The following is a 26,226-nucleotide window of genomic DNA, read 5'->3' on the forward strand; positions in this document are numbered from 1 at the left end:
CAAGCCCCAGAGCACATTGGAGCCTCATCTATTTTTACAGTTAGGTCACATCCTTCCTTCTAGACCTCAGAGCAAAAACTCCCTTTCCCCTCCCAGTGAGGTTTGCCACTTCTGTTAATCCCAGAGGATTGTGCTTTTTGTTAAAATAGCTCAATATTACCACTTTCTGCCTCACTGTGTGGGGCGGGACGCTCTGTACGAGTATCACAGAGCTTTTCTGCCAGCCCCATTTTGTGTTCACTCCTCCCAGCTGCTGAGATTGTACCTTCCCTTGGGTCCCGGCTCATAACGAGCACCTACTCATTAGCATAAGGGTGTTTATGGGAATGAATGGACTGGGCCATGCTGGTTCCTCCTGCCCTCTATTTCTCTCAGCTTAACCTCAGTATTTCTTTACCTGTTTTTGGAGAAGCCGTATCCAAAATATTGACCTGTTTTCTTTCTCTCATGCTCTTCATGCCTCTTCTCAGAAGGTGCCAGCCTGTCTCCTGGGACACGAGGGGGACAACGCTGAAAAAGAACATGCAGGGTAAAGACCTCTGGTTATTAGGGGATTAGGCTCCATTACCAGGTGCTAATTTAGATAGGTAACACATATTTGTGCTTGCAGGCACAGCTCACACCGACACGGAGCTCGTGTCCTCCATGATGCAAAAAATCACTCTGTTGGAGGAAACAATAGAGAAACAAGCCCAAGAAATCCAACTGAAGGTAAAAATGCTGCCTTTTACTGAACCTCTTTTGTGCCTGGCTTTGGCGGTTGAAGTCGCTCACATCTACTCTGGGCTAAAACACGTTAATCTGTAGCCTGCTCTGTTAATTACACAAACAAGCCTTTGCAAAGCAACAGAGTGATTGTATCAGTCCTGGGGGTGGGAGAGCGGACGGTCCCTGCCGGGACTTCAAGGCTCTCAGCACCTTTCACTGATATCATTAGCTGTTTGGCTTCAGACACTTTATTTCCCTCCTTTTACTTTCTGAAACAGCAGCTGCTCACACTGCAGAGTCATCCTGGAGCAGACCTCTCTGCACTTTTTCAGCTTAGAATAAATACCCTATTTTTAATTCTATTTAAGAGGTGGCTGCAAAGATATTGGTTTGGTTTCCACACCAGCCGCTTGCCACAGGTCAGAGCACGAGCAAGAAGCGCAGGGGCAGGAGTTTGTGTGGTTGCCCACAGCTCTTTTGCAGGTGGAGGAGGAGAAGATGTGGAGATGAAGTTCTTAGGGACGTGATTTAGTGAGAGCGTGGGGTTAATGGTTGGGCTCGATCTTGAGGCTCTTTTCCAATCAAAATGATTCTGTAAGACAGGTCAGTGTGTGCCTCGCCTATTCCTGGAGCAGCAAGTTTATATCCCACCCCTCATTTGAGTCTAATTAAGGTTTTTGTGACGTGATACACCCTTTCTGACCCTTATTTTGGCTGTCGCTGAGTGGGGTGAGAGTAAATACACCCCTAACCCCCCAGCCAGGACTAAATTATGCCTCAAGGTCCTGAAGGCCAAGAACTAAACATGGTCATTATTTGTTCTGGTCCTGAAGGATAAGAGGATTGCTGAACTTGAAGAGGAGATGAAGGCTCTTCAGAAAGGAGAAGGTAAATATTGTTTTACCCTTGGGACCTTGTTCCTACCTGCAGGAGAGCTACAGAGCTCCCGGCACCGCAGAGCGGGCTCCGAGTCCTCCTCCTTAAGCCAGCCTTGCCTTAAAAGCCCGAGAGCCTCTCCGGCGAGTGGTATCAGTCACACACACGTGGTACCGTTTGCCGAAGCAGATCTGCCTCCATACTCACATCCGTTGCTCGTTTTTTGCTGGTACAGTGCAAAACATTATTTCCTGACCTATTTTCTCTGGGTGACGGAGTTTCCACGAGCACAGAGCAACCGCGCAGGATGGTCGCAACGAAAAGAATGGTAAATACTGCAGAGTTCAAACGGGCTGGAAAAACAGAGCTAAGTGAAACCAAAAATCTACGTGGAGTCTCAAACGGCAGGTCTAAAAGCTCACTTGGCCCGTGAGGCAGCCTAACTCTAAATTGAGCCCAGCTTTGCGTGAGTCACCAAAGGTTTTCCCCTCCATTCTGTTCCTTGGAATCCAGCAGCTCTCCAGCTGAGCCCAGACACGTTTCCTGCAACGGCCCAACTACCTTGTTAGCACAAAACCGCGGTAAGTTCTCCATTTCCTGAGCAGAGAACACAAATACGCCCGTAAAACCACAAACATGTGTTTTGTACCTCATTGCACATTGTTCCAGCCGGTCAGCCTGGGTTTCTGGATCCAGCTTTAGTGGACACCTGCTCATTTTTTTAATAGGTCCCTTAAGAGTTAGCCAGGGAATTCTCATAGTGTAATTGCAAACAGCACCGCTCACATCAGCTTCCCAAAGCACAAAACCCCTCCAGTGTTGTTCACCACTATCTTTTAGTCTGTCAGCATCTTTCTTGAAGTGCTGCGGGTTGAATTGTCAGGGTCCAGCACACAAAGCTTGTGTTCAGCTCCTGCATTGAGTTCACTTAGAGCAAGAGCGGGTGCTGCTGTGCCGTGACGTGGGTTATCTACAGCTTTTATTCGAGGCTGTACATGGAAAAACCAACTCTTGCCTTTCCAGATGCTCGTGGCTCATCCGCAGCAGAGGAGCTGGAAATGAGGTGCCTTGAGCTGCAGAGCCAGGTCTGGGAGATGGAGGTGAGACACCCGCACCCCGGTTTGAGGTCATTGCCACCTTGGGCTTTTTCAGGATGCCACTTTGATCATCACGATTCTCCACCTCGCCGCTCTGAAAAGAAAGAACAGGTTGGATGTGAGCTACAGGGCAGCAGGAGTTTGGGGTATTTAACACACAAACATTTGTGCGTCCTGCAAGCCTGTTTGTTTTGATTTCTGAGACTGCAGAAACATTCTTTGCAGCTACTACAGTCTTGGGCAATTACTGTGTCACTACAGACACTCTTATTCTCCCTTTTACTACTAGCAGAGCTACTACTTCTACTCTGTCCACGAGTTTGTCTGCCAGAGCCAAAGAGCCCATGACAACCCTTTTTCATGTCCCCTTCTGCTTCTCGTGATCACAGCTGAGCCCTCTCAGCCTTCCATTTTAGTTCTCTGAAGCTCTGCTATACAACACCCACTTGTATTTTCCTCTTACAGCGGTTTCTAAATGACTACGGTCTGATTTGGGTTGGAGAGAGACATGAGCAGCTGGAAGATTTAGAATTGCTCAAGGATGAAGAGGAGCTGCCGGCAAGGAGCGTCTGGAAGCCAGGTAAAGCACCAGCGCTCTCGGCTGAAGCAGCTATCGGAAAGCTGGTATTTTGTAAACCTGTTATATATTTTGTAAGCCACATCTATGGGGAGAGCAGAGAACCTGCTGCCTGCCACCCTGATTGCAGCTGCTTCCCGAAGAGCTCACGTACCCTCAATGTTTGAAGCTTGATTGCCCCAACGACACGGAAGTAAAAACGGGTGGAAAACAGAATCAGACGCTTTGTGTACATAGTAGCTGGAGTAACTTACCCACATTGTTTGGCTCCATCAGGGAGTATTGTTTGTCTTTCCTTTCAACCACCACGTGAGTGGTTTAATTGAAACCTGATTGTGCTGTATGAGGTCCAGGCATATTTGGCAAAAACTTCTTAGGAAGTGGTAATGGAGAAAAAGAAAGAATAACACTTGGGCTGTACAGCCAATGCTGCTTCCTAACCACTATGCAAATATTAGCTAACTAATCTTTCCCTCCCTTAGGTGCAGGAGGGTTGGAGATGAGAAAAGCAGTATAAATAGTTTTAATTGTTTTCAGCTCATTTACCTTTTTAAGGAAGATTTCCGCAACTCTGCTTTAGCAAATCATAAAAAAAGCAGAACAGAAAACACCAAAAGGCTTCACACCTCTGCCTACACCTCTTCTTTCATTTCCTCTTCTGATTTCATCTTTCTGCCCCATCACAGCTCTGTTTTACTGTGTCACCACCACCCTGATAAACACCCTCAGCAGCGTCCCAGCAAGAGGGAGCAACCTGTGGGCGGCAAGGAGTATTTACACCAGCATCTCTTCCCCGATCCATTTATCCAATTAATCCAACCAGTTACATTTCTCACTCTGTGCATTTTACAGCACCTCGTTAAGGGATATCGTAACCTTCCTGAAACGACAAAGGAGCTGAGCGCTGTAAGGAGCCGGCTGCATGCATCTCTGCCTTGGCAGTTCTATCAGCTCTCAGGCTGTGTCCCGGCCGCCCTGCCCTTGCGGTTTGCCCACACCCATGTCAGCCCGGCAGCGCCGCACCGACATTGCACCACGCTTTGCGAAAGCGCAAAAGGCAAAGCACCGAGAGGCAACACAGCCACTCCAAAAAGTGTTAAACACAAACCCACCGCTAATTCACACAGAAGAGAAAGCTGCTCCACTGGCATCCCCTTCCCCTCTCACTCCGGTCCCTCTGCCATAGGTGATGCGGTTGTTGCCAAACACCAGGTTGATTTTGATTTAATCTTGGAAAACGTGAAGGATTTGAATGTGCTGGCTGGAGAAGGTATTTCTCAAGTTGAGTACACGGCCGGGGGGGCTCGGCTGAGGCAGCCGGACCCCCTCCCATTGACGCTGTATCAAAACGGGATCGTCATGTTCAACGGACCCTTCCGGCCCTACGAGGACCCGTCCACACAGGTAGGGAAAGGTCTGTAAAGGCATTTAGACTTGGACCCATCCCGCTGTCTCTCACTAAGCCTCAGGAATGTGTAGGAATAGGGGTTGGGAGCTCATCTCAGACCTAAAAAGGAGCTCCAGCTCCTGCACTGCACCTGCCCTCCCATGGTGCCTGCGAAGACAAAATCATTAAGCAAAGATGTACTAAAGATGTAGATTCTGGTCTTTGCAGCCTTTTCAGCACAGCAGTCACCACACAAATAGAAGCAGCCCAGGAGGAACATCAGTCACAATGGAAAGTCTAAGGCACGACCACGAGCTCTCGCTTTGTTTCAGCAATGCCTGCAGGATATCATGGACGGCTATTTCCCTTCGGAGCTGCAGAATCGCTACCCAGACGGCGTCCCTTTGCAGGTAAGCGGCGCAAAACCCCTATTTGTCAGCTTTTTGGAAGAAATTGCTCTCTTGCTTATCAAGAAAATCTGTTCGGGTTTCTTTCACCAATCTGCTGAACGCTCCCCACAGCAAATTAAGTTTCTGAACAAAGCGCATATGCAGCTTAATTCTGTGTATGTGTGTTGGGGAAAGGGTGGCTGGGAGCACACCTGCTAGAGCCGTTACAGGAAACACGGGAGCCTTTCGGCATTCGGACTGAACAGCTTCTCCGCCTCTCGGCTTGGAACAGGACTTGTAAGAGCACAGAAGGCTTTGTAGAAGGGGAGTACGTGCAGCCTTTGAAGAACCGTGTAATGAAAAGGAGAAGAAGAGTTCTCAAATAGTTCCCCTGGAAAAGTTTTAAAAACAATTTGAACAAGTATCTCTCAAGGAGGATGTTGAGAGAGTTTATTGAGCCGCAATTTAAATGGATTTGGCCACCTGAGGCTTTTTTGGGCCCCGCTTTTTGATTTCTCAGAAATAGCAAAAAGCCAAGGGCACGTTTTCAGGTAGAAAACGGGCAGAGAGCCCTCAGAGGACTCTAATCTAGGTCTTTGAGTGCATCCAAAACGTAAGCAGGCACAAACAGAGGGGCGCAGCTACCCATGCTGTGAAAACAGGGCGCAGCGGGAGCTCAGGACAGGCAGAGCGAGCCGGTAGGTGTGGAGGTGCCCAAGTTGGGTGGAAGGAGGGTTGTGCAAGGCTCCTGTGGTTCCCTGTCATCTGTGCACAGCTGGCTGCCTCTGGAAGCCACAGTAATCTGGGGTAAATACATCGCGCATCCACCCGAGATACAGACAGGCAGCGTAATAGGAACATAAGAGGAACCCAGACAGAAAAACTGCCCCTATTTATACAGCCTTCCACATGGTGGGGGGGCCTTGGGGTAGCACTCTTCCAAATCATAGAATCCCAGAGATTCGAGGATTTGCTTTATTAGAGAGTCTGTAGGAGCTGAAAATGTGTTTAATTGAGTTTGGACAGCTGGGGCAGCGCCCAAGGAAGCAGCGTGCTTGGTTTCATTTGGGGTTTACAACTCTTGGTTATAGCTGCTGTTTATTGTGCTCTGATGCAGTGAGAAGCAGCTTGTGCAACACTCGGATTTGCTTATGGCTCTTGGCCTTAATTCAACAGGTCACCGACAAAAGGGACGAGGTATTTCGGGAGAAAGACCCTCCAGGGAGATTTCCCGGCCACGGCCAAGTGGTTGGCTGTTCAAAATCAAGTGAGGTGCAGGAAACCACTGAGATCACAGGTAAATTCTTAAACCTGCCTTAAAAATGCAGCTACCTCCCAAATAGGAGAGTCAAAACTGAGATCCCTGCAGATCTGGTGGTGGGGGCAGCTTGCGAGCAAGCAATTTTTGGTTCTCCTACAAGCTCGTTCCCATAGTGGTGCACATCTCCAGCCAGACCGAGCTTAACTGTGCAGAATATGGGACAATTCCTTTTCAGACTTTCATAGGAGAATATGGGACATAAGGTCAGGCCCCAGATTCCTCATTTTGCTTCTGGACTTGAGCAGTATGCTTAAGCAATACCTGTTGGGGTTGGAAAATGAAATGCAGTCAGCCATATAGACAGAAAATAGTGGGTTTGTGCATGCATAACTAAATAACCTGAACACATGCATTGCAACATCTTCCTATTTATATAAAATTTACTACTTGCTCATTCATCTCAAGGCCAGTCACAAAAACTAATTGTCCAGTGACACCACAGGAAAAGGAATGGACACCTGCAAATACACCCTCACAAGATGGAAAATCCTCAAAGTCTGTAGAAATGGTGATAGTTCAGGCAGGGCTAACCAGGGCTCTGCCTGGTGTGTGTCCCGCTGTGTGCTGGCCAGGCTGCGCACTTGCTCCTTGTTGATAATCAAATATTTAGTGGCCCAGAAAGTGGGACAAGCTTCAACGAGGAGACAGCCAGGCCCAGCCTAGCCGGGGAGGTTAGAGCTCTCCCTGTCGGCTGCTGCGCTCTCACCTTTCACCAAATCAGCCTGCTCTGGGGGAAAATTGTTTGTCAGAAAGGTTACAGACGGACACATCTCCCCTCTGCTCCGGCAGGTCCCAGAGTCTCCTTGGAGCAGTTTCTCAACAAGCTTTCCAAGCCCTCAAAACACAGAGGAGACGCGATGGGTGTCCAAGGCTCAGCCCAAGCAGCAGAGGAGGTATAAATGAACCCCAAACACGCCCAGGATGAGGCCAGCAGCGATTCCCTGGGCTCAGCGCCCTACACAGCACCAGCAACCACTTCCTTGGGCCTCTCTTAGCTCTGCAGAACCTCCTTCTCCTCCCAGAAAGGCTCTGCCAGAGCACACGTGGCACTTTGGCAGCTGCTCCTGGGCTGCCCGGCCCTGGCTGTGGTGACGCTCACCTGGTTTGGTTTCAGGGTGCTTGTGGGGTGCGGAGAAGCAAAGAGATCCTGGTGGAGACACCCAGGCTGGCTGCCCTGGAGAGGTACGGGCACGGCCCCTCCATCCCTGCCCCGTCAGGCTCCTCTTCCATCACTGAGTTCTCAAAGGGGTTTCAGCTGAGGAAGTAAATAGACTTGCCCAGTTTATCTTAGAAATAATTAGGAAAAAAGTCCAAATTTGGTCTTTTGGGAAGATAGCAGGTTTACCATGAATTTACCAGTTATTTTACAGTTACTTACCAGTTATCTTTTACATCTCTAACAAAAGCTGCTGTTGTTCACAATGTTTCTTGCTACTGTGAAATACTTCTACTGAGAGCAAGCCAAGTCCCAAGAGTTTGAAACCATCTAAGCAGCTGTTTACAGTTGTGTTAAATGGGAGAATCCCTCCAGGAAACCGATGCCCGAGTGGGAGGTCACGCAAATAGCACTTTTCCACTTAGACTTCTGGCAAGACAAGACCCAAATAGCTAATGAGACAAAAAAAAAGAAAAAAGCAGATTATTTTTAATCAAAAAAGTAGGGCAAAGTACTTACCAGACAGCCCTGATCTAAAATGGAAAAGCTAAAAAAGGTCAGCAGCCCTCTTTCCAAGGCACCTTTAAGCAGGGGAAGCAAAGCAGCAGCTTGGTCCGCTCACCCATGGTCAGACAGAGCCCTTACTCCTCAGCAGACAGGGTTTTCTAATCTCAGGGTCAAGACGGCTGAAGAGGCCGAAGCTGCTGCCCCTGACGTCTGCACCCTCCGCGTCAAATCTGAGAGCGGGGAGCAGACGTACATCGTGAAGATGCTGTTCACAGAGACCATAGGAGACCTGCGCCAGCACCTTGCCCGTGCCAGGTAGGCTCAAGGCCTCCTCCCAGCTCCACAGAGCCCCAGGGAAGGTTTCTTGGGCCCTGGAGAACAGGAGCAGCCTGAGCAGACAAGCCTGAGCCGAGCAGGGCTGAGGGTTCCAGCTCCGGGAGCTGCTGGGCATGCTCTGCCGCTTTGGCTCCAGCACCAGAGATGCTCTCTGGGCAGCACCACCAGGGTCACGCTTTGCTCAGATCATTTAATACCCACCTTTGCCAAAAAGCGGACAAGCAGCAGAGATAAACCTCTTGTGTCCTCTCAGATTTGCCATCTGACCCAGGCCCACCGCTGCCTCTGCCTCCTTCCAGCTGCTCTGCAGCGCTCGCCTGTTGCCACCGTTCCCAAAATGGTGCAGCCTGGAAGCAGAGCTGCAGCCTTCGGCTCGGCTGGTGGATCCGCTGCTGGATAAACACCATCCAGCTTTATATCTGCATGCATCTAATGCTGCCCAAGGGCTCACACATCCCTTTGGGGACAGTGAGAGATGGCTGAGGGGACCCCTTTGCTCTCCCCTCTTCACTCTGGCCTCAGTCTGTGCCCGCACTGAGCTCACGGCTGTTGGGATGCAGGAGCCTCCCTCTCCGCTGCAGCTGCGCAGCCTGGAGCAGCCGCTCCGTGCCTGGCTGGTTGCAGTTTGGGCAGAAAGCCCTTTTTCTGCTGGGCCTGTGCTTGTGAAACCATCTCTCCTCTACTCTTACATAACCGCAGCTGGATCAGCCAAAGCATCTCAGCAAAACCTTGGGGGATCCCGTTGCGTAGGAAAGATTGTGCTGTTTTTTCCTAGGGGTGGAGACTCGGATTCGTATGAGATCATCAGCACCTTTCCCCAGAGGGTGTACACAGACAACTCCAGGAGCCTGCAGGAATGCGGCCTGATCCCCAGTGCCTCCTTGCTGCTGCAGAGAAGAGACCCCTCCCAAAAAGAGGGAACAGAGCTGCAACCAGCTTAACAGGTCCCAGCAAGAGCTGCTCCCCCAAACTGTGCGAGAGGAAGGAGCTGCCTCACATCTGTAGCTGTGTTAAACCTCCCCTGGCTGGGAAGATAGGGGAGGGTTGTCTTTCCAGATTTAGTTCATTTGTGCTGTTACCTGGGATGCAGAGAAGAGCTCAGGGGCAGCTGTTTGGCCTTTGGCAGAGGGTGCCAGGCCCAGTTCTGCTGCCTCATATGTGGATGCTTTTCCCCCAAACAGGTGAGCATTTCTGTCAGCTCAAAGCCAAGGTTTGGTTTCTCATTTCTGCTGAAGGTTACACAGGCTGATCCCTACCCAGAGAAGCCACTGGTACCAGGCAGTTGCTTAGCTGGGCTCAGGGATTCTCTACAGCAACAGTCCTATCTGAGCAGGACAGACAGACAGCATCTGTTTGCTCTCCACACAGACTTCAACTGCACTTACACCATAGCAGAAACTGGCTCAGATATATAGTCCCCGGTGAAACTAAACCAAAAGGCCTTGAGCCATTGCAGTGCTGGGACCGAGCCAGCCCCCTCTCAGCCAGATCCCGCTCCTGGGTTTCCTGTACGGGAACAACTCCTTCCCCTGCACGGCCCCGGCTCCGGCGGGCCCAGCCTCGCCGCCACCGCCCCGAGCTGCCTCCCTCCGCAGCTGGATGTGCAACAGGACACCGTGTCACCGGAGAAGAGCACAATCCCTCCACCGCTCCTCCGCACAACCCCCCGTAAAGCACCTTCCGCCCTGTCCCGCGGGCTGGGGCTGTGCAGGCCCCTTTCCCCAGCACATTCTTCCTGTTACAGCTGCAACAAGCTCCCACTTGACTCGCAGCTGACAACAGTCGTGCTTGTGCAAGGCAGCACCATCTGGCAGGTTCCCTTTTAGCAGAGACACAGCCCTCACCACAGGCTCCCAATAAAACCATTTGCAGTTTCCACTTCCATTCGATCTGGAAGGCACGGTTGCTGCGGAAAGGGGCAGGACGCCCAGAGCACTGTCCCCATCCCACACCGGAGCTGGGCCCCACAGAACTCAAACACAAGCAGCACCACTTGTGCAAACCAACCGCTTCCCCATGGCTGGTGACTCAACCCCCACAGCTCCACTTCAGTTTCCTCCTTTTTCCACCTATAGCAAATACAGGAGTGTACAGGGGACGCTCCTATGGGGCAGCCGTATCCGCTGCCCCTCTATATCCTGGTCTATAACTGATGGGGTCATTTTGGTGCTGGGGGTTTGGTTTTTGCTCACGTGTCTGGCTGAAGCTGTCCTGTTCTTAACACGCAGAGGAGAGGAACGCTCAAGAGAGGTACCTGTCACTACTGTGCTGTAGGATATTCAGATTAGTCCTCTGAGCCTTTGATTAACAGTAGCAATCTAAGGTGTTAAGATCTTTCTGTCAGGCTGCAGCAGCAAGTACAACTGACTCAGCTTCCCTGAGCTGGAAATGACACAATCATTACGCAGGGTGATGTTAAACCTGTAGTCAAAATAAAACCAACTTAAAAAAAATCCACAAGTACCAATGCGAAAGGTACAGTAACATTTAATAGCATCTCGGAAGACAACACTGGTTATAAACTTGCTTTTTGGCAGGAAAACAAAATGCACTTGGTCCAGGTTGCAAAAAGCTCAACTCAAAGAGGAAAGATAAGACAGCTGGAGCATCAGCTGTTCTGGAGCAGCCCTGAGCCATTAATGCTCCCGAGGGAGCCCCGGCACCGCATCGAGGGCAGGCGCAGCAGCGCTGGTCCCGCTTCTAGACCCATCCTTCCCGCCCAAGAGCTGGTCGAGCGACACCGGCCTTCCTCCCCAGCCCTGGCCTCCTCTGCGGCGGGTGGTCAGGCCCCAGCTTTGTGCAGTATTTTTGCATTAAATTAATACAAACAAAAAAAGAAAAAAAAAAAAATCAACTTAGTTGCCATAATCTCTGCAGTTGAGATGAAAGAAAAAAAGAAAGAGGCAGTGAGGCAGCAGGATGTACAATTTAACAGCAGCTGGGAGAAGTGGGAAGTAACATGCAACCCGAAGCCCTTCCCTCGTGAAGCAGAAGCTCTCCCTGCAGGGGAGAGGGCTGACGGACGGCTGCACTTCGCACGGCCCCAGAGGCTTTGCTGTTTACGGAGGCACTGGAAGCTGCGGTGGGAGCCAGGCCCAGCTTTGTTCAAAGGCCATGCGCAGCGAGCGTCAGACTTTCTTTGGATCCCTCTGAGATGATTATCAGGGTTAGGCAGGATGGAATCGGAGGCAGCTGCAATGAGTAGTTTTGGTCATGGGTTTCCCTGTGATGGGATGACAAGTTGCGGTGCCAGGACAGCGCTGACAACCTGGGAGTGAAGGTGGTTGGAGATGAGGGTGCTTAGGGACGCAGGTAGAGTCCAGGATGGGAGAGGAGCCCGGGGATCAGGCCAGCTTCAGAAACTCCTGCAGGGTGTTTTGCTCCACTGCTTCCACAAAGAGCTCATAATCCTGCAAAGAAAAGCCATACGGTCACTCGCAAGGCAAGAATGAGCTGTATGCTCCCGCTGGTCCCCGAGCGTGCAGCACACGCTGGTTCACAGCACAGGTGACAGTCACTTGCATAGAGGATGACAGAGCAAAGCGTGGACAGCCCCACTACCCCCCTGCCTGGATCCCATTTTTCACAAGCCGCTGTTAACCCTGGCAGCGCCCTGTCTGTGCGCCTCGCAAGAAATACCTTTTGAAAAGCATTTCAACACCATTTGTAGCAAGACAGGATTATTGCCCACCACCCAACCTCCCCGGTGCGCACCCCCAGCACAGAGCACAAGCCTTACCCCGCAGTAGTGATCTCCGTTGACGATCTGGGGCGGGATGGCTTTAGGGTTGCCCGCCTTCGCCCTCATCTCCTCCCGGAGAGCGTTGTCCTGGGAGATATCCACCAGCTCATACTTGATGTTTTTCCCATCGAGGATTCTGGTTACTTCACTCTGTTGGGATTTGATCTGGAAGCCGGGTGGGGAAGGCTGGTTATGGGGGGCTGGACAGGACCCAAAGTGTGGACACACACCCCAGTGTGCCACACACAGCACAGCACCCACGGAGCAACCACTGCTTGTGGGCCACAGGCCAGACCCCACCTGGGCACCCGGCTCGGCCCTGCGTGGCGGGGAAACACCCAGCACGGCGGGGATTCGGGGGAAGAAGGGGATAGAGTGCAGTGTGAGCAGGGGGAGGGACACCTGGGATGGGGAGGGGGGCGCTTCGCAGCTCCAGGGGAAACAAGAGACGCCCACCCTAGGGAAGAGGGGCCCCGGGACACCCCGCCCTGCCCCGCCGGGGCCCGGAGCGCCCCCGCCGCCGCTCACCTCCCGGGATCCGGTCACCGAGGTGCTGTAGACCTTGAGGGTGCTCATGCTGCGATCGCGGCCGCTCCCTGCGCTCAGCGCGGCGGAGGGACGTGCGGAGGGAGGGACCGGGCGGCCCCGCCACCGCCCCGCATGTGACTGCGGGGACCAATGGGACCGGCGGGCCCGAGCATGCGGGCTCGGCGGGGCCGGCACCCCCACCCCGGGACCCCCAGCGCACCGGGAGCTGCGGACGGTGGAGCAGAGCGGCTTTATTTGATACTCAAACAGTCGGTACAAACAATGGGCGAGACAAAGGCTGGTAGGAACACACGGCGCCCAATAGCCCGGGGGACGCGCAGCACCGGAGGGAACCGGGGGGATCGTGGTCCTGCTGCCCCTGCCCGGGGTGCTCTGTAAATTAAGTCCCAAGACTTGCCCTGCATGGCGACCAGCAGTCATGTACAGCAATGGGATCACCACCTGGGCTGGTTTGGCAGGAGGAAGATGACAAGGTGACATTTCTGGGACACGGTCGGAGGGTAAATGTGTCCCCAGCACATCACTGAGGAGCCAGATCCTGCATCCCAGGAGAATGCAGGGAAATGGGATGGTGCAAACCAGCACCCATGGGAGAAAGCGGCTGGCACAGCTGGTGCTGCTCTGCGCCCCATTGCCCAGAGCTCCTGGCAGCCAGGACAAAGGAATTCAAGAACCAGTCCTGGCGCACACTGAGCTCAGGACATGGCATCAGCAGCCTGGGAACACAAACAGCCAGAAATGTAACACACCCGATGGGAAAGAACAGGGCAGACACTGCTGCACTCCCTCCCCATGCTGTGCAGCGGTAGTTCGGGACAGCAAACAAACCGATTTGTTGCCACCGTCACCCGTGGTGGCCGAACGCTAAGAACAGAACAGATTTGGTCTTAAAATTTAACACAAAGGAATAACAAAAGCATTTCTCTCAAACCCAGGGCTCGTGGCCCCAACGTGAACCAAGAACAACCAAACAGCAGAAGTTTCAGCAGTGTTTTCCCCCATTATAACTGATTTAGCATCTCGCTCTTAAGCTGAAAACCATAAGTTCCATCCTCAACACCACGGTATTGTCACAAGCCAGTACTGTAAAGTTGCCACTAAGGTTAAGGAGGGTTGTGATCAAGTGAACTGCATTTCCATTCTGATTTATTTAGAAATCCCATTAATTTTGCAGAGGAGCAAAGAGCTCCTAGAGAACAAAGTGCTGGGATAAAACAAAGCCCAGTGTCAGGAGGAGCTCTTTGATCCACGTCATGACCAGAATGGCTTTTTCCCTGTCACACAGCAAGCAGAGTGCTGTTCAGGGGTGTCCCCCGGGGTGCAGGGGCTCCAGACATCCCCAGCTCCCCAGGATTGCCTGCGATGGCGCTACAGGCTGCTGCAGGGAATATGCATATGCATCTGCAGCCGGCAGATGCATTAGGCACAGAGCAGTGTGGGGACAGGAGGTTTGTCTAGCACATTAAGGCACTTCAGCATCAATCCACTTTCTCTGCAGTTCAAATCTTAAGCTCAGAGTGCTATTTTAGGGAGATAGAAAGCTTAAGGCTTCTGGGGCTAACAGTGCCCAGGGGGAGCGTTTTCAGAGTCTATTTTTTAGTGATGCTTTATTGCCCAGCTCCTGCTGGCTACCAAAAGACTCAGATTGCGTTTACCTGAGCAAAGCAGGTGCTGCTCCGCAAATGGCTACATGAGAATCCAAGCCAGAGCTGTGCAGACAGCAACTGAGGAGCCTGTAGCACCTTGATGTAATTAGCAGCTGTATAAAACTGGCACACCTGCCTGCAAAGGCCACAAATGTCCCCTAACGCTCTGATAATCCTCTGGTCTTACTAGTCACACAGGATCTGCATAGAGAATTTATCAGAGAGGTCAGGGCATACATTTCCTTTTAGTGATGGTTTTAACTGTCACATTTGCATGTTCAGCATTTGACATGCCTAGAAGGCAATTCAGAATTCATCTCCCAGCGTCAGAGACCACACCAGCTCCCAGCAAACACAGCATAAATACATTCCACAAGATCAAAGCTACTGCAAAGCCCGACACCGAAGCCCAGAATGATTCCGGTCAGCAGCTAAACACTTCTGGCAACACCCCCCCCTCCCAGTTTCTCAGGATGGCTAAGTCACACATCTTGTACCCGAGCAAAGGGATGGTAAAGTGCTGAATAGGTTTTGGGTTGTAGGAGCTCAAGACTCCTGGGGATTTCAAGTCTTCATTTCCCATCTTACTTTGGGGAGTGTTCTTTACTGGGTGATGCAGTTGTCTCCCATGTCCTGAGCGTATCTGTCAGATATTGCCGTCCTTAAGTCCTCCACCTCTTTATGGAGCTGTTTTACCTCCACCAGTTTCTTTCCAAGTCCATCAGGGCTCAGCAAATCATCCTCCTCCTTGGCAGAGTACTGCACAGCTGCGGAGTCAGAGAGAGGAGTTACCTCACATGCAACTCCAACCAAGGAGCACACACACCTTTGCAACAGAGCCAGAAAAACCCATGCACATTTGCAATAGAGGTACTACTTAACGTTTAGTGATGACAGCATGCACCTTTAGAGCTAGCAAACCACAGAAAGAAGGTTCACAATCCCAGAAAGACAAGAGCCTTCAATACTAGGTGAGTTATTCAGTTCCTGTGCTGTGGCAGGATGAAAGGGTTTGCTCTGCCATCACTCTCTGTACTTACAGCGAATGCCCAGGAGCAGGGAGAGGTTGGGATCCTTGCCCTGAGCCCTCTGAGTGACGATGCTGTAGACAGACTGCAAATCCTGCAGACAACTGGCCAGCTCACCGTGCAGCTCCTGGGCCAGGCGGGCTGCCTTGACAGGCAGCGGCTGGGTCGTGAGCTCTGCCTGCCGGAGCCGTTCCTGAAGGGTCAGGTTCTTCTCAATGAGGTCCTGGTTCTGCACGGAAAGCTGAGCAAATGGACACAGCAGGTTAGCGGGCACTCGAGACAGAATCAGTACACTTAAAGCAACATAACACAACTGCTCTGTGGAAGCACCGAGGGCAGAAGCAGCAGGCTTACATCGAGCCCTCCAGACTCTTAGCAGATAAGCGAGTGTCAGGCCTACCCGGTGTGAGCATTCAGCTTTCCTGGCTCAGACACAACAGGAATTAACAAAGCACCAGCTGCTCACCCCATCACTGGCCATCCCTTCCCTCAAGGGCTGCCATTGTGCTTGGCCTCCTTTAGGCTTGAGAGTGGGGCTCAGCCCTGCCCTTCAGCCAGGGCTGGAGCGGAGTTTGGACTCCTGCTCACCACACCTTGCTGCCCTCAGCCAGCAAGCTCAGCATCCACCACAACCCACAGCCCCCACTGAAGTTCCCAGGGCAGAAACTGCCTTTTTCCTCCTGCTTTCAAACAGAGAAGAACTCCTTTCAGAGCACGGAAGGCCAACTGACTCTAGCAGGAAGCAGGTTGTGCTGTTGACAGCAAATTAAGGGTCTTGTTTAAAGACAATCCATTACTCATGCAGCCACTACACTTGGGCACTCTAAACGCCCCCGCTCTGACCTCTTTCACAGCAGTCCGGAGTTGCTGAAGTGCATTTTCTCTTCTCATGGCTTCCTCCTTCAGAGCTTGGCTTGTCCCCTCTTCCTGGGCCACCTGTTCTTCCAGGTTCTGGAACAGACCATGGGAAAATAGTAAGCCTAACTCATTTCACAGCAGATTCTCAATTCCAGGTCCCTCCGCAGTCACCTCTCACCTTTACTTGCAAGGACAACTGCTCCATCTTCTTCTGCTGTTTGTCCGCAATCTGGAATCGAAAGCAGAGACACCAGAACTGGTCACCCAGACTCAGTAATACCAGCAGGATTTCTCCTTCAGTAGCACAGCATCCCCTCTCCTCCCTGCCCGCTTACTGCTTTAATCACTGCCTCTGTTCATAATGGACATAGATTCCCTGATGAAAGGCACCTGATAAAAGGCACCATTAGAAGTATCAGCTAAAAACAAACTGGAGAAGTTGCATTCTTGTGGTTTTCCTCTCCCCTCTTCTGCATTCTGCAGCTTCTCTCCAGTGTTACTGTGGAACTGCAAGGTTATCACAGCAAGAACAGCTTTTAAAACCCCTCCGTTTGGAATTCCTAGAACTGCTGCTTCAGTGCAATTGTGACTGCCTATGACAACAAAAGCACCCGATCTCATTTTAGTGCCTGGTGTGACTCAGTGGAAAGGAAAATGTGTGATTCCCAGCTGGGACAGCCTGTTACCTTCCTGAGGCAGTCACATTCTTTCTTCAGAGAGTCATTTTCTATTTTCTGTCTCTCCCCATCCTGCGCAGGGGGTCCTCTCTCCGCATTCTTTACGCACTGCTGCACCTTGTCCTGCAAGCTGAAATCAGCACAACACTGTGGGAAAATGAGCTTTATATGGGGTGTTCCCCCTCACTAAATGATATGAGGAGGCAAAATGATTTTCATATTTCATATGAGGTGTCAGTCTTGCCCTGTTTGCAGCTTGCAAACCGCCAGGGCTGTGGAGGAGCAAGTCACTCGCTCTGGACACAGCCGTACCCACAATATCAGCACATTTGCAGAGACACAATAATGACAGATTACATAGGTCCATTTTGCAAGGAGTTACGGTTGAGAGCAATAACCCAAGGACACAGACAAAACAGGTGACAAAACAGGGGTCCTCTTGCAGCTATCTGGTTCTGCTCCCACCCTCCACTCTTGGCACGCAGAATCTGAACATGGTGTTTTGGTGAGCATTCACATTATCAGCACAAACCCACGGTAACCTGGTTCTGACAGGTGGGACAATGGCTGTGCTGAATCGTCACCCTTCTTGTGCAATGATTACTTCAGCGCTAAGAGGAAGTTTCTTCTGATTTTCACCTGCGCACGGTGGCAAGAAGCTCCAGCTCCTTGTGTTTTTGGGATTCTAGCTGCATCTCTTGCTCCCTGAAAGCAGCCCGGACATCTCCAAGCTCTGTTTCCAGCGCCAGCACTGTTTCCTGCATAGCAGCACTCTTCAGTTCAGATTCCTTCAGCTGCAACAAAGACCATCACAAGACTCTAGAGACCCCCAAGGGCTTTCACCACACACGTTTCAACTACATTCACAGTTCTGATTTTTACAACCTATGTGGCAATTCTCAGCTACAGCTCAGAACATTCCTCCTCCAAAAAGGCCAGACCACAACTTTACTCAAGCAGCTGCACAGGGGATTATCTGCAGCTGTAGAAAAGCCACCTGAGCAAGTCTCTGAAGGGTTATCATGACAATTCTGAGGAAGTTTTACCTTCTGACTCTGTTTCTGATGGTCCTCGAGGGTTGGTAAGTCAGCTAGGTATCGTTCCAGGGTCTCGATTCTCTGTTGTCTCTCCCTGTTTTGTTCAGATTCCTTCTGGCATTTCTTTTTAAGATTATTAATGTGTTTGTCTCTCCCCTTTACCTGCAGGGACAGTTATACACAAGTTTATATAATTTCTTGTCCATTCTTCAGTATGCTGTCTCATTTACCTTTTTGTACAGCACTCAACACCAAAATACAACATCACCTCAACTCTGCAGCACTTCTGCTCATTTAGCTAAAGAGAGGCTGCTGCTTTGGTTAAAAAGAGAGGTACCGAAATACTTCTAACTGCAGGAAGAAGGGCTTTGGCTGATAAACCAAAGAATTCTCCAAGGAGATGAGAAAATATCAACAATCACACATTGCCACAGAGAACTTACACCTAGGCACTACACTGACTTAGCTTCTCAAAGAGAAAACACCTTCCCGTATCAACAGGGATCGTACCCTTTCTTCCTGTTTCTTTAACTCCTCCGCATGTTTCTGCATAGTTTCCTTTAGCGACTCCCGGATCAGCTTTGCATCCACCTCTGCGGCAGCCAGTTTTCTCTCCAGTTCAATCTTCTCCTTACTGAGGGATTCAGTCTTCTCTGTGAACTGCGCTCGAAGAAACGTATTCTCCCGCTGCAGCTCCTGCAAAAACGGACAGCGGTGAACTCTGCCTGTTGGAGCTAACAGGCAGTTACAAACAGGCACGAGGCAGCTGCGCTGTCTCAGAGCTGTGTTCTCAGCCCTAATTCTCAAACATCACTCACCCCATTTGATATAGTGCAGTATCTGAAATAGCACTTGTCAGGCGTTTGTATCGCTAGCACAGCTTCTAAACAAACTGTACTAATTCAGGGCTTGAAATCTCAAGAGTCACAGAAGATCTTGGAAATGACAGGTAACTGGGACCTCACACAAGGGACAGTTTTACTCTGCGCAGCCCTCCTTCTCTGGAAACGCCTCATGAGAAGTGGTAGGTCCATTGGATTCAATACATATGTCTTACTGACACCCTGTTGTACCTCATTACCTGCATTCTCAACATGTAGACATCTCCGTAGGGTGCTGGACAGCCGAGCATGGCACTGTGAACTTGCAGTTCACTTTCCCGGACCTTCTGCTCCAGCTGGGATATGTGTTGTCTTTGTCTGTAAAAAAAACCAAACAACCCCCAAACCCAACAGATAATACATTGTTCTCAAACATACACCCTGTTTTCAATGGTAGAAAGAAATAAACAGTGCCACCATGACTCTAATGCTCCATACAGTGAAAAACAGAAGAGAAAGACAACTCTGCAACTCAGAGCTGGCCTGCAGGGAAGCAATCTGAAAGATACCAATTCTAGAAGAAGTTGAAATGGGTATTAACTCTTCTCCCTTCAAAGCCTCCCCCTCAGCAATGATTATACATAAAACAACAAGCCTTACATGCTTTGGAGAATCCAGCTTGGCTGTGGAGCTTATGAGTAAAATGAAGAGACAGAAAACTCAAAACAAGCAAGCAGAAGAAGTATTTACATCCAAATGCTGGAGGCAGTTTTCATTAGGACTAGTGTTAGGTATGAGAAGTCCTTTTGGCAGCCCAAACTCCCAAAGAACACATTTAAAATACAGACCTCAAAAAGCTCCCAGAAAGTCCTCAAGCAAAAAGGCAGCGGTTCTGACATTCCGGATAATTGTGAGGTAAACATAAATCTTTATGCTTTATAGAACCCAGGAAAACATAACCAAAATTTATTTATTAGAACTCCTCAGTATGACCGTCCTACTTCCAAGAGGAAGGGCAAAACTCATGACAAAACAGGCTGTTCTCAAAGTGGTGTTCGTTGCAACAAAAAAAGCTCCATCAGGTAAAAGGGACTCCGAGATATGAGCTTTCCTCAGTATTTTCAAAACTCTTGCTTTCCAAAAGGAAACGTACTGGAGTCCTTAAACCACATGTTGGTATCAAACTCTCACCTGTCAATGAGAAGCTCTTTCTCCTTGAGCAGGTTTTCATTGGAGTTCAGGATATTGATCCACTGAGCTGGATCGGGCGTAGGCAGCGAAGGAGAATACATGGGGGGGTGGTGGCAGGCGCCTCCATTTTGTAACTGAAATACAAAACAAAACGAGGAGGGAGAGGTTTGTGCTCCACAGAGGTAATTGCAACATTGCTAGAGCTATTTTGCACACTGTGTGCTCATCTGCATGCCAGGGCACAGCTATTTCAGTCTCTGTCCATGTCCAAGAACAAGTAACTTTGCCCAAGCAGAACTGGAGATTAACAAATAATTTTAGATCACTGCGCTAGCTTGCTGGAAATAATTTGTCTCCATACAGCTGGTGGGAGGTGATAAACTCTTTCCATCTAATAAACTTCAGTAAATTTTAGGCATCTTGTAAAAAAAAAAATAAATATACATATATATCTGCTTCCTAAGTCTAGATACAGAATACAGATTATTCTAGAAACTGCTCAGAACTTCTTGGCATGCTTTTTCTTCAGTTTGTAGCAGACAGGATATTTCAGCCCTTGATCTGAACCACCGTGCAGTGCAGTAACATAATACAGGGCAGCTCTATGTCAAATGATACCTGTGACACCACACGTTGTAAAAACAGATCATTAACAGACTTTGGGTGTAAGACAGGGAGAAGAATGAGACATTTTCCCTCTGGCTTCAAAAGTCTCGGACAATGATTCATGGCTAAAGAGACAGGAAGGGTTTCAAACTCACACAGTGCCACAAGCAGCTCCCTACCTGCATTTGCTCTACTTGCAATCGCACTTTCTCCAGCTGTTGTTTCCAAGCGCTGAGCTCACAGACCCTCTCGTGCGGATGTAGCGCACACGCTTCTGGCATCCATGCTTGAGATGAAGGAGCTACAGGTTTTGAAAAGAAACTGTTGGCCTGGAGTCCTGTTGGCATCAGCCTGCTCCCACTCGGCCACGGCCCGTCCCGGGGCTCGCAGGCTCCATTCGCCCCAGCTGTTTGCCGGCTCTCTGGTAGCACCTTATAATGGTCCTTTCCTGCATCAGCTGCCCCAGAGCTTGAATTGAACTTGTGGAACCTGTGGAGAGGGTCAGTGCATGAACTATCCAGAAAGAGCGACTGGTTCAGGGTACGCTCGATGGCAGGGGTGTCAAACTTCCAAGTGTCTTCAGCTCTCATGTGATCCGAAACAGGATGCCAGGATGGCTCAAAACCGTTTCCCCCCGAAGTCCCGTATGGATGCAAGAGATCCCTGGGTGGCACCTGAGACGACTTCCCGGTGTTAAAATCTCCGTTTCTCATGAGCCCTGGGTGTTCAGCAGCAGATCCTGGCAACGCAGTGTTTGAAGTACCCTGCAAACAGCTCTGGTCTCCCGCAGAGCACGGCTTGGAGGGTGAAGCACCCAACGTAGAAGGCATAACATGGGCTGTTGGGATGGTCACTTGGGTTTTGATGGGATGGAATGAGGCACTGTCACTGGAATTGCAAAAGTCTAGGGAAGAAAAACAAGAAGAGTGATGCTCTAATTATAATCCTGAAAATATTCTGACATGAACAGCCACTCCTTTGGTGAACTTTCCAAAAGAATTTTAAAAACCAATTCTTTTCCCCCTGAACATGTGTCCTAAGCAGCAGCAAGACTAAGGCACACCTGTGTTCTCCCTCACTACAAGTTTCAGGAACCTGCTGATATTTTCTTACCACCACAAACCACAGGAAGAATCCAAGTTTAGTTCAGTACACATTTTTAATCCCTTACTTTTAAGCTACTCTAGTATAACCTTAAATCAATAAGGTTATCTTTCTATAGGTTTAGAAATCAAGTCATTTAAATTGAATAAAAAGGCTGAAACTTACTCAGCTGAACACTGAGACCTCGATTCTGTTCTGCCCGTCCCACAGCTCAGCGACTCAGACCCGTAACCAAAGCTAACGGGAGCCTTCGCTGAGCCCATGATGAGCTTCAGACACAGCTGAGCACCAGATCAGCGAGCAGTTGACCTTCCAACTCCTCCAGAACATTGCAGCAAAAGAGCTTTTTCCAGAGGCTCGAGTAATGGCTCTCGCCTTATTGCCACAGGAAATGAATTCAGCGCACGCAGCCCAACGTGAGCTCGTCCTGTCAGATGGGCACCAAACCTGGCTACGTGGACATACGGGGTTATTCTTAGCAACTCTCAAATTTCAATACAGCAACAGCAAGAGCTGAGAAAGGCAAACAGAGAAGTGCTTGTTCCCACTCCTTGTCCTGATACATTGTGTATCGCAGTGATTCCAGGTTTTTCCCAGATACACAAACTTGTTTTCTTCATGGGTTTGGCTAAAGGCCCAACACCACATGATGCTTCTTTAAACCAACATCAGGATTGCAAGGTCACCCACCTGTTTGTAACCTCAAAGCATTGCTACAAGAAGGAGGAAAAGGTTACAATTTGAATATGACCTAAAACAGATGAGGGAAAAGCCATCAAACTGCAGGAAAACTATCACAACAAAGGCACAAGACCCTCTCCTCAAAAATGAGCAGGAAGGCGAGAAAAATCTCATGACATGACTTGGCTGTGCCTCAGAACTGCAGAGAACACCATGCTACCGAGCCGCTGCAAGTACATTCACCTTGGCAAAGGGAGAAGGGACAGTACGATTTCCTTTCACAGCCCCTAAATTTATACCCCAGTATCGCTCTCAGGAACTCAAGTTCTCTGACCAGCACGCCACGTGCTGATGCTGCAATCGGTTCCTTGGGTGCGCGAGGGGTTGTCACAACAACATTTCTGAGTAACGTACTGTCCTGAACATCAGCTCATTCTCAGCTCTTGCAACCCAGGCTACAACATGACAAATGCTCAGAATGGCAATTTCCAAAGAGCCATCGTTTCCTCCCCACCCTCAGCGTGCAACTGGATGATTTATTATCCTGAGAGAGGCTAAATGGGACACTTAAACATGCTCTAGTAATATTTCCAGCAGTATTTCCACAAGCCAGACTTCCTCCAAAGCCTTCATTTCAGCTCACACATTATTAAGATCTATAGCTCATTCAAAAGGCTCACGGCAGTGTGTGAAACACATAAATGTGTCAAGTGCATTGTTTTAAAGAACAACAAACTTGCTGCTGAAGGAAGAATTGGTGAATTGACAGTGGTTTATGCCACTTTCCCAGGTGAAGATGAAAATACAGGTGGAAAGGATTGCTGGGCCAAGCAATTTCACAGAATGTGCCTCAGCTAAGGGCAAGGCTGCCGCGTTCTCCAGTGGGAAACGCACAGCTCCACAACTGCAGAGGCTTACGCACAAAGGCGCACTGATCTAGAGTCTCTAGAGGCATCTAGAAATTATTTCTTAAAAATCACACAAAAGACTTGCTAATTAATCACTTGTTGGTCGATGTGAACCAGCAAATCACCAAGGTGGCTCTTTTAGTCAGTTAAAAATGCTCGCTACAGTTAGAAGACAACCAAACCAGCTTAGAGAGACAGCAAGTCTCTCTCTCTTTATATTTCAGGGAGCATATCTGTGCACTGAGGCACTGAGTTTGAAATCATCCCCAAACATCATTACACATCCTGTTCTCCCCAAGTTTTACATTCTAGGGTTCAGTGATATTGGGCTATTTAATGCTTGTCGGTCTTCTAAGAAAACTTCAAGTCTTTGGCTGTGCCCGAGCGGTCCCGTTCTGCCCATCACCTTCCGTGCTGTCTGAGCATGACGTCCCGATGCCCCCGTCCCCGCTGTCGGCCACACTTGGGCAGCGGCTGACCCGGCTCTGGAACTTCACAGACAACATCGGTGTTTTCCAATCAGTCTCTGAGAAATTACTCTTCTGACTGGTGCTGGGATCTGGAGAGAAAAAACCAGGGATATTTATGCTTTAGCCAACAGACTAAAAAGCCTTTTAATATACTTAATTAAGCTATACCTGATCATCCTAGCCATACCTAATTCCACATGCCACCAAAACCCAGACTGACCCGTGCTTGACTCCCTGTATTGTTGCTAAAGAAATCTCTTTTGCAAAAGGAAATGGCAGCAAGTACAGGGAAGCCAAATAATATCAACAGGAGACTGAAAATCTATCTTGTCATGGAAGTCAGAAGGCAAAAGCAGTAAATTATACTCCCATTGATACGCTTGGTGATATTACACCCAGCAGATGCTCTGGTACTCAGACTAAAAAGAGCAGCAGCACTGGCAAACAGCAAAACTGCTTAAATTAAAGATACATTTTTCATTAACTGTTAAGAACTCTTCCAGGTTTATCAGTTATCACCCGTGATAGGTTCATTATCAAATTATTCTCTACCTTTGCATACCCATGCAATTATTTTATGTTGCAGGAAGAAGACATTGTGGGGTTTTTTTTAATAAAAAGCTTTTGGTAAAGAACTCTTCTGAGGGCCACATGTCTCCTCAGACAAACTGAAACAGGATCCGCCAGCAGCGTGGCTGTAAAGAGAGGACCGTCCTTACCCGACGGAGCGTTGTGCTGGAGCCTCAGGTCCAGATGCTTCTCAAGAGCAGCCATCTTATCCATCCAGCGAACTACAGGGCAATAAATAAATAAAATCCCTATTTTAAAATCAGCATAAACCAAACTCTGTTCCCACTAACCAAGCGAAGGGTACACGCGTCAGCCACTCTTCATTCAGAGTAACACAATATTTCATATTTAATTAGCACCTCCTCCCAAGAGCGTCTCTGTTTCAGCCTCACAGCAACAATACTTAAAAACCCCTTGCAGTTAGTGTAGATTTTCTTCATGCCTGAGAAATGAGAAGAGTTTCTGCTTGCAGCATTCTCCAGGTATGCAGCAGCGCCTTTCAACTGGGGCATGTGTTATCCCCATCGTAGTTATTTATAGAGCAGCCATCACCAGGCACCTCCACACTGGCTTTATGTCTGTAGAGACTACAAATTTCCCTTTAAAAGTCTTAACTCTAAACCAGTTTGTTTCTGCCATCTGTAGAGGTCACTGAGCAACTACATGCAGAAAGGCAGGCACACAAAACTTAGCCTTGCTGTTCCATAAACGGCAATCATTATCTATCCAGAGCCTTGGTGTAATTTATCTGCTTATTCTACTACTTCAGACAGTGAATTTCCTGCTTCAGATGATGTGAGTATAATTTACAGCTCTCAGGCTTCCCTGTGGAAATTTGAGGCCTCTCTCCACTCCACCAGTCAAATATTAAATCTTAAATTGCCAGTGCTTACAAATTTTTGCTTACTGATTCAAAGAGCTTGCAGAAACCATTAATTCTTAAAAACATAGGATAAACATTTGGAATACAACAGAATAATGAACCAGATGCAGCGCTTCACTTAGCAAAGAAACTGAAGAAACAAAACTCTTCCAGCTAAGCAAAGTGCTCATTAGGTTTGATTCAGGGATGCTTCAGAAATCCCCGAATTTAAATCTCAGTCTCCAGCACCACAGCCAGGCCATTATAACACGGAAAATCAAATGCAGGCTATCGAAATAAAGCAACCAGGCATCCCCACCTCAGTCAGCACCACCCGACCACAAACACCCCCCTCCCCTCCCGGGGGGCACCCACAGCACCCAAACCACCCCCTCCGGGCACAGGGCGGGGAAAGGGGAGCTGGGTCATGGCGAAACAGGGAGAGCAGCGTTTTACCCGAGGGACGCGAAGCCAGAGGGTGGGAGGCGGCCCTTCGCCCCTACAAGGGGATGGAGAGTGATTTGGGTGGAGGGAGGAGGGAGAGGAAGAATTGACCCAAAGGAGAGGGTCCAACCGCCTGCAGGGCACAGCCTGACCCCGAGGGGCCGGCCCCTGAGAGAACAGGGGGAGCCGGATCCTGAGGGGGAGGCCCGTTCCTGAGGGGAAAAGTGGGGAGCCGGTCCCTGAAGGGAAGCGGGGGCCGGTCAGCAGCCCGCGCCGGAGAAGGACGGATGGCTCCACCGCGGGGGGAGCGCAGGCAGCGGTGCCGGTGCTGCCCGAGGCCCCGGCGGCGGGAGCGGCCCCCGGGCAGGATGGATCCCTCACCTGGCTCCGCCGCCCGCGCTGCCCCGCGCGCCGCGACCGTTACAGCCGCGGAGGGGGCGTGGCAGAGAAACCGGCCCCTGCCCCGCAGCCATTCAAGCGCGCTGGCCACGCCCCCTCCCTTCTCTCATTGGCTCGCCCGAACGCTGATCCCCGCCCCGTAGCTTCGCAGAGGGAGCGACGGCTTTTGGCGGAGGAAATGTGTCCGCGGCCGCCACCCGTAGGGCGGGGCTTGAAGGAGCGGCACCGGCCGTTTGCCTGCGCATGCGCAGTGTCGGTGGCGGTGTGGCCCGGACGTCG

At 50.0% G+C, this 26,226-nt stretch overlaps 3 protein-coding genes across 3 annotated transcripts; 1 reads left to right on the plus strand and 2 right to left on the minus strand.

The window, feature by feature from the left end:
• Positions 1-522: 522 nt before the first annotated feature.
• Positions 523-9,295, plus strand: UBXN11 (UBX domain protein 11; the record flags this gene model as incomplete). The annotated part of the gene is made up of 12 exons (XM_080357584.1): positions 523-529; positions 611-711; positions 1,542-1,596; positions 2,608-2,684; positions 3,147-3,261; positions 4,445-4,662; positions 4,978-5,055; positions 6,211-6,331; positions 7,145-7,248; positions 7,470-7,537; positions 8,187-8,333; positions 9,130-9,295. The coding sequence occupies 12 exons, from the start codon at positions 523-525 to the stop codon at positions 9,293-9,295; spliced, it is 1,257 nt and encodes a 418-aa protein (XP_080213710.1).
• Positions 9,296-10,824: 1,529 nt separating this feature from the next.
• SH3BGRL3 (SH3 domain binding glutamate rich protein like 3) lies at positions 10,825-12,797 on the minus strand (the record flags this gene model as incomplete). Its single annotated transcript, XM_080357418.1, is given in 4 exon segments — positions 10,825-11,764; positions 12,094-12,261; positions 12,625-12,734; positions 12,737-12,797. Coding segments are annotated over 4 exon segments (405 nt in total). The 3' UTR covers positions 10,825-11,698.
• A 2,097-nt stretch (positions 12,798-14,894) lies between these two features.
• CEP85 (centrosomal protein 85) lies at positions 14,895-24,446 on the minus strand (the record flags this gene model as incomplete). Its single annotated transcript, XM_080357704.1, has 13 exons — positions 14,895-15,058; positions 15,332-15,560; positions 16,163-16,270; positions 16,356-16,406; positions 16,864-16,984; positions 17,494-17,648; positions 17,901-18,053; positions 18,402-18,587; positions 18,973-19,090; positions 19,904-20,037; positions 20,689-21,413; positions 23,609-23,761; positions 24,392-24,446. The coding sequence occupies 13 exons, from the start codon at positions 24,444-24,446 to the stop codon at positions 14,895-14,897; spliced, it is 2,352 nt and encodes a 783-aa protein (XP_080213830.1).
• Between the last annotated feature and the right edge of the window lie 1,780 nt (positions 24,447-26,226).

Source organism: Nesoenas mayeri (genome assembly GCF_963082525.1).
Source record: "Nesoenas mayeri genome assembly, chromosome: 21".
NCBI classification, from domain to species: Eukaryota; Metazoa; Chordata; class Aves; order Columbiformes; family Columbidae; genus Nesoenas; species Nesoenas mayeri.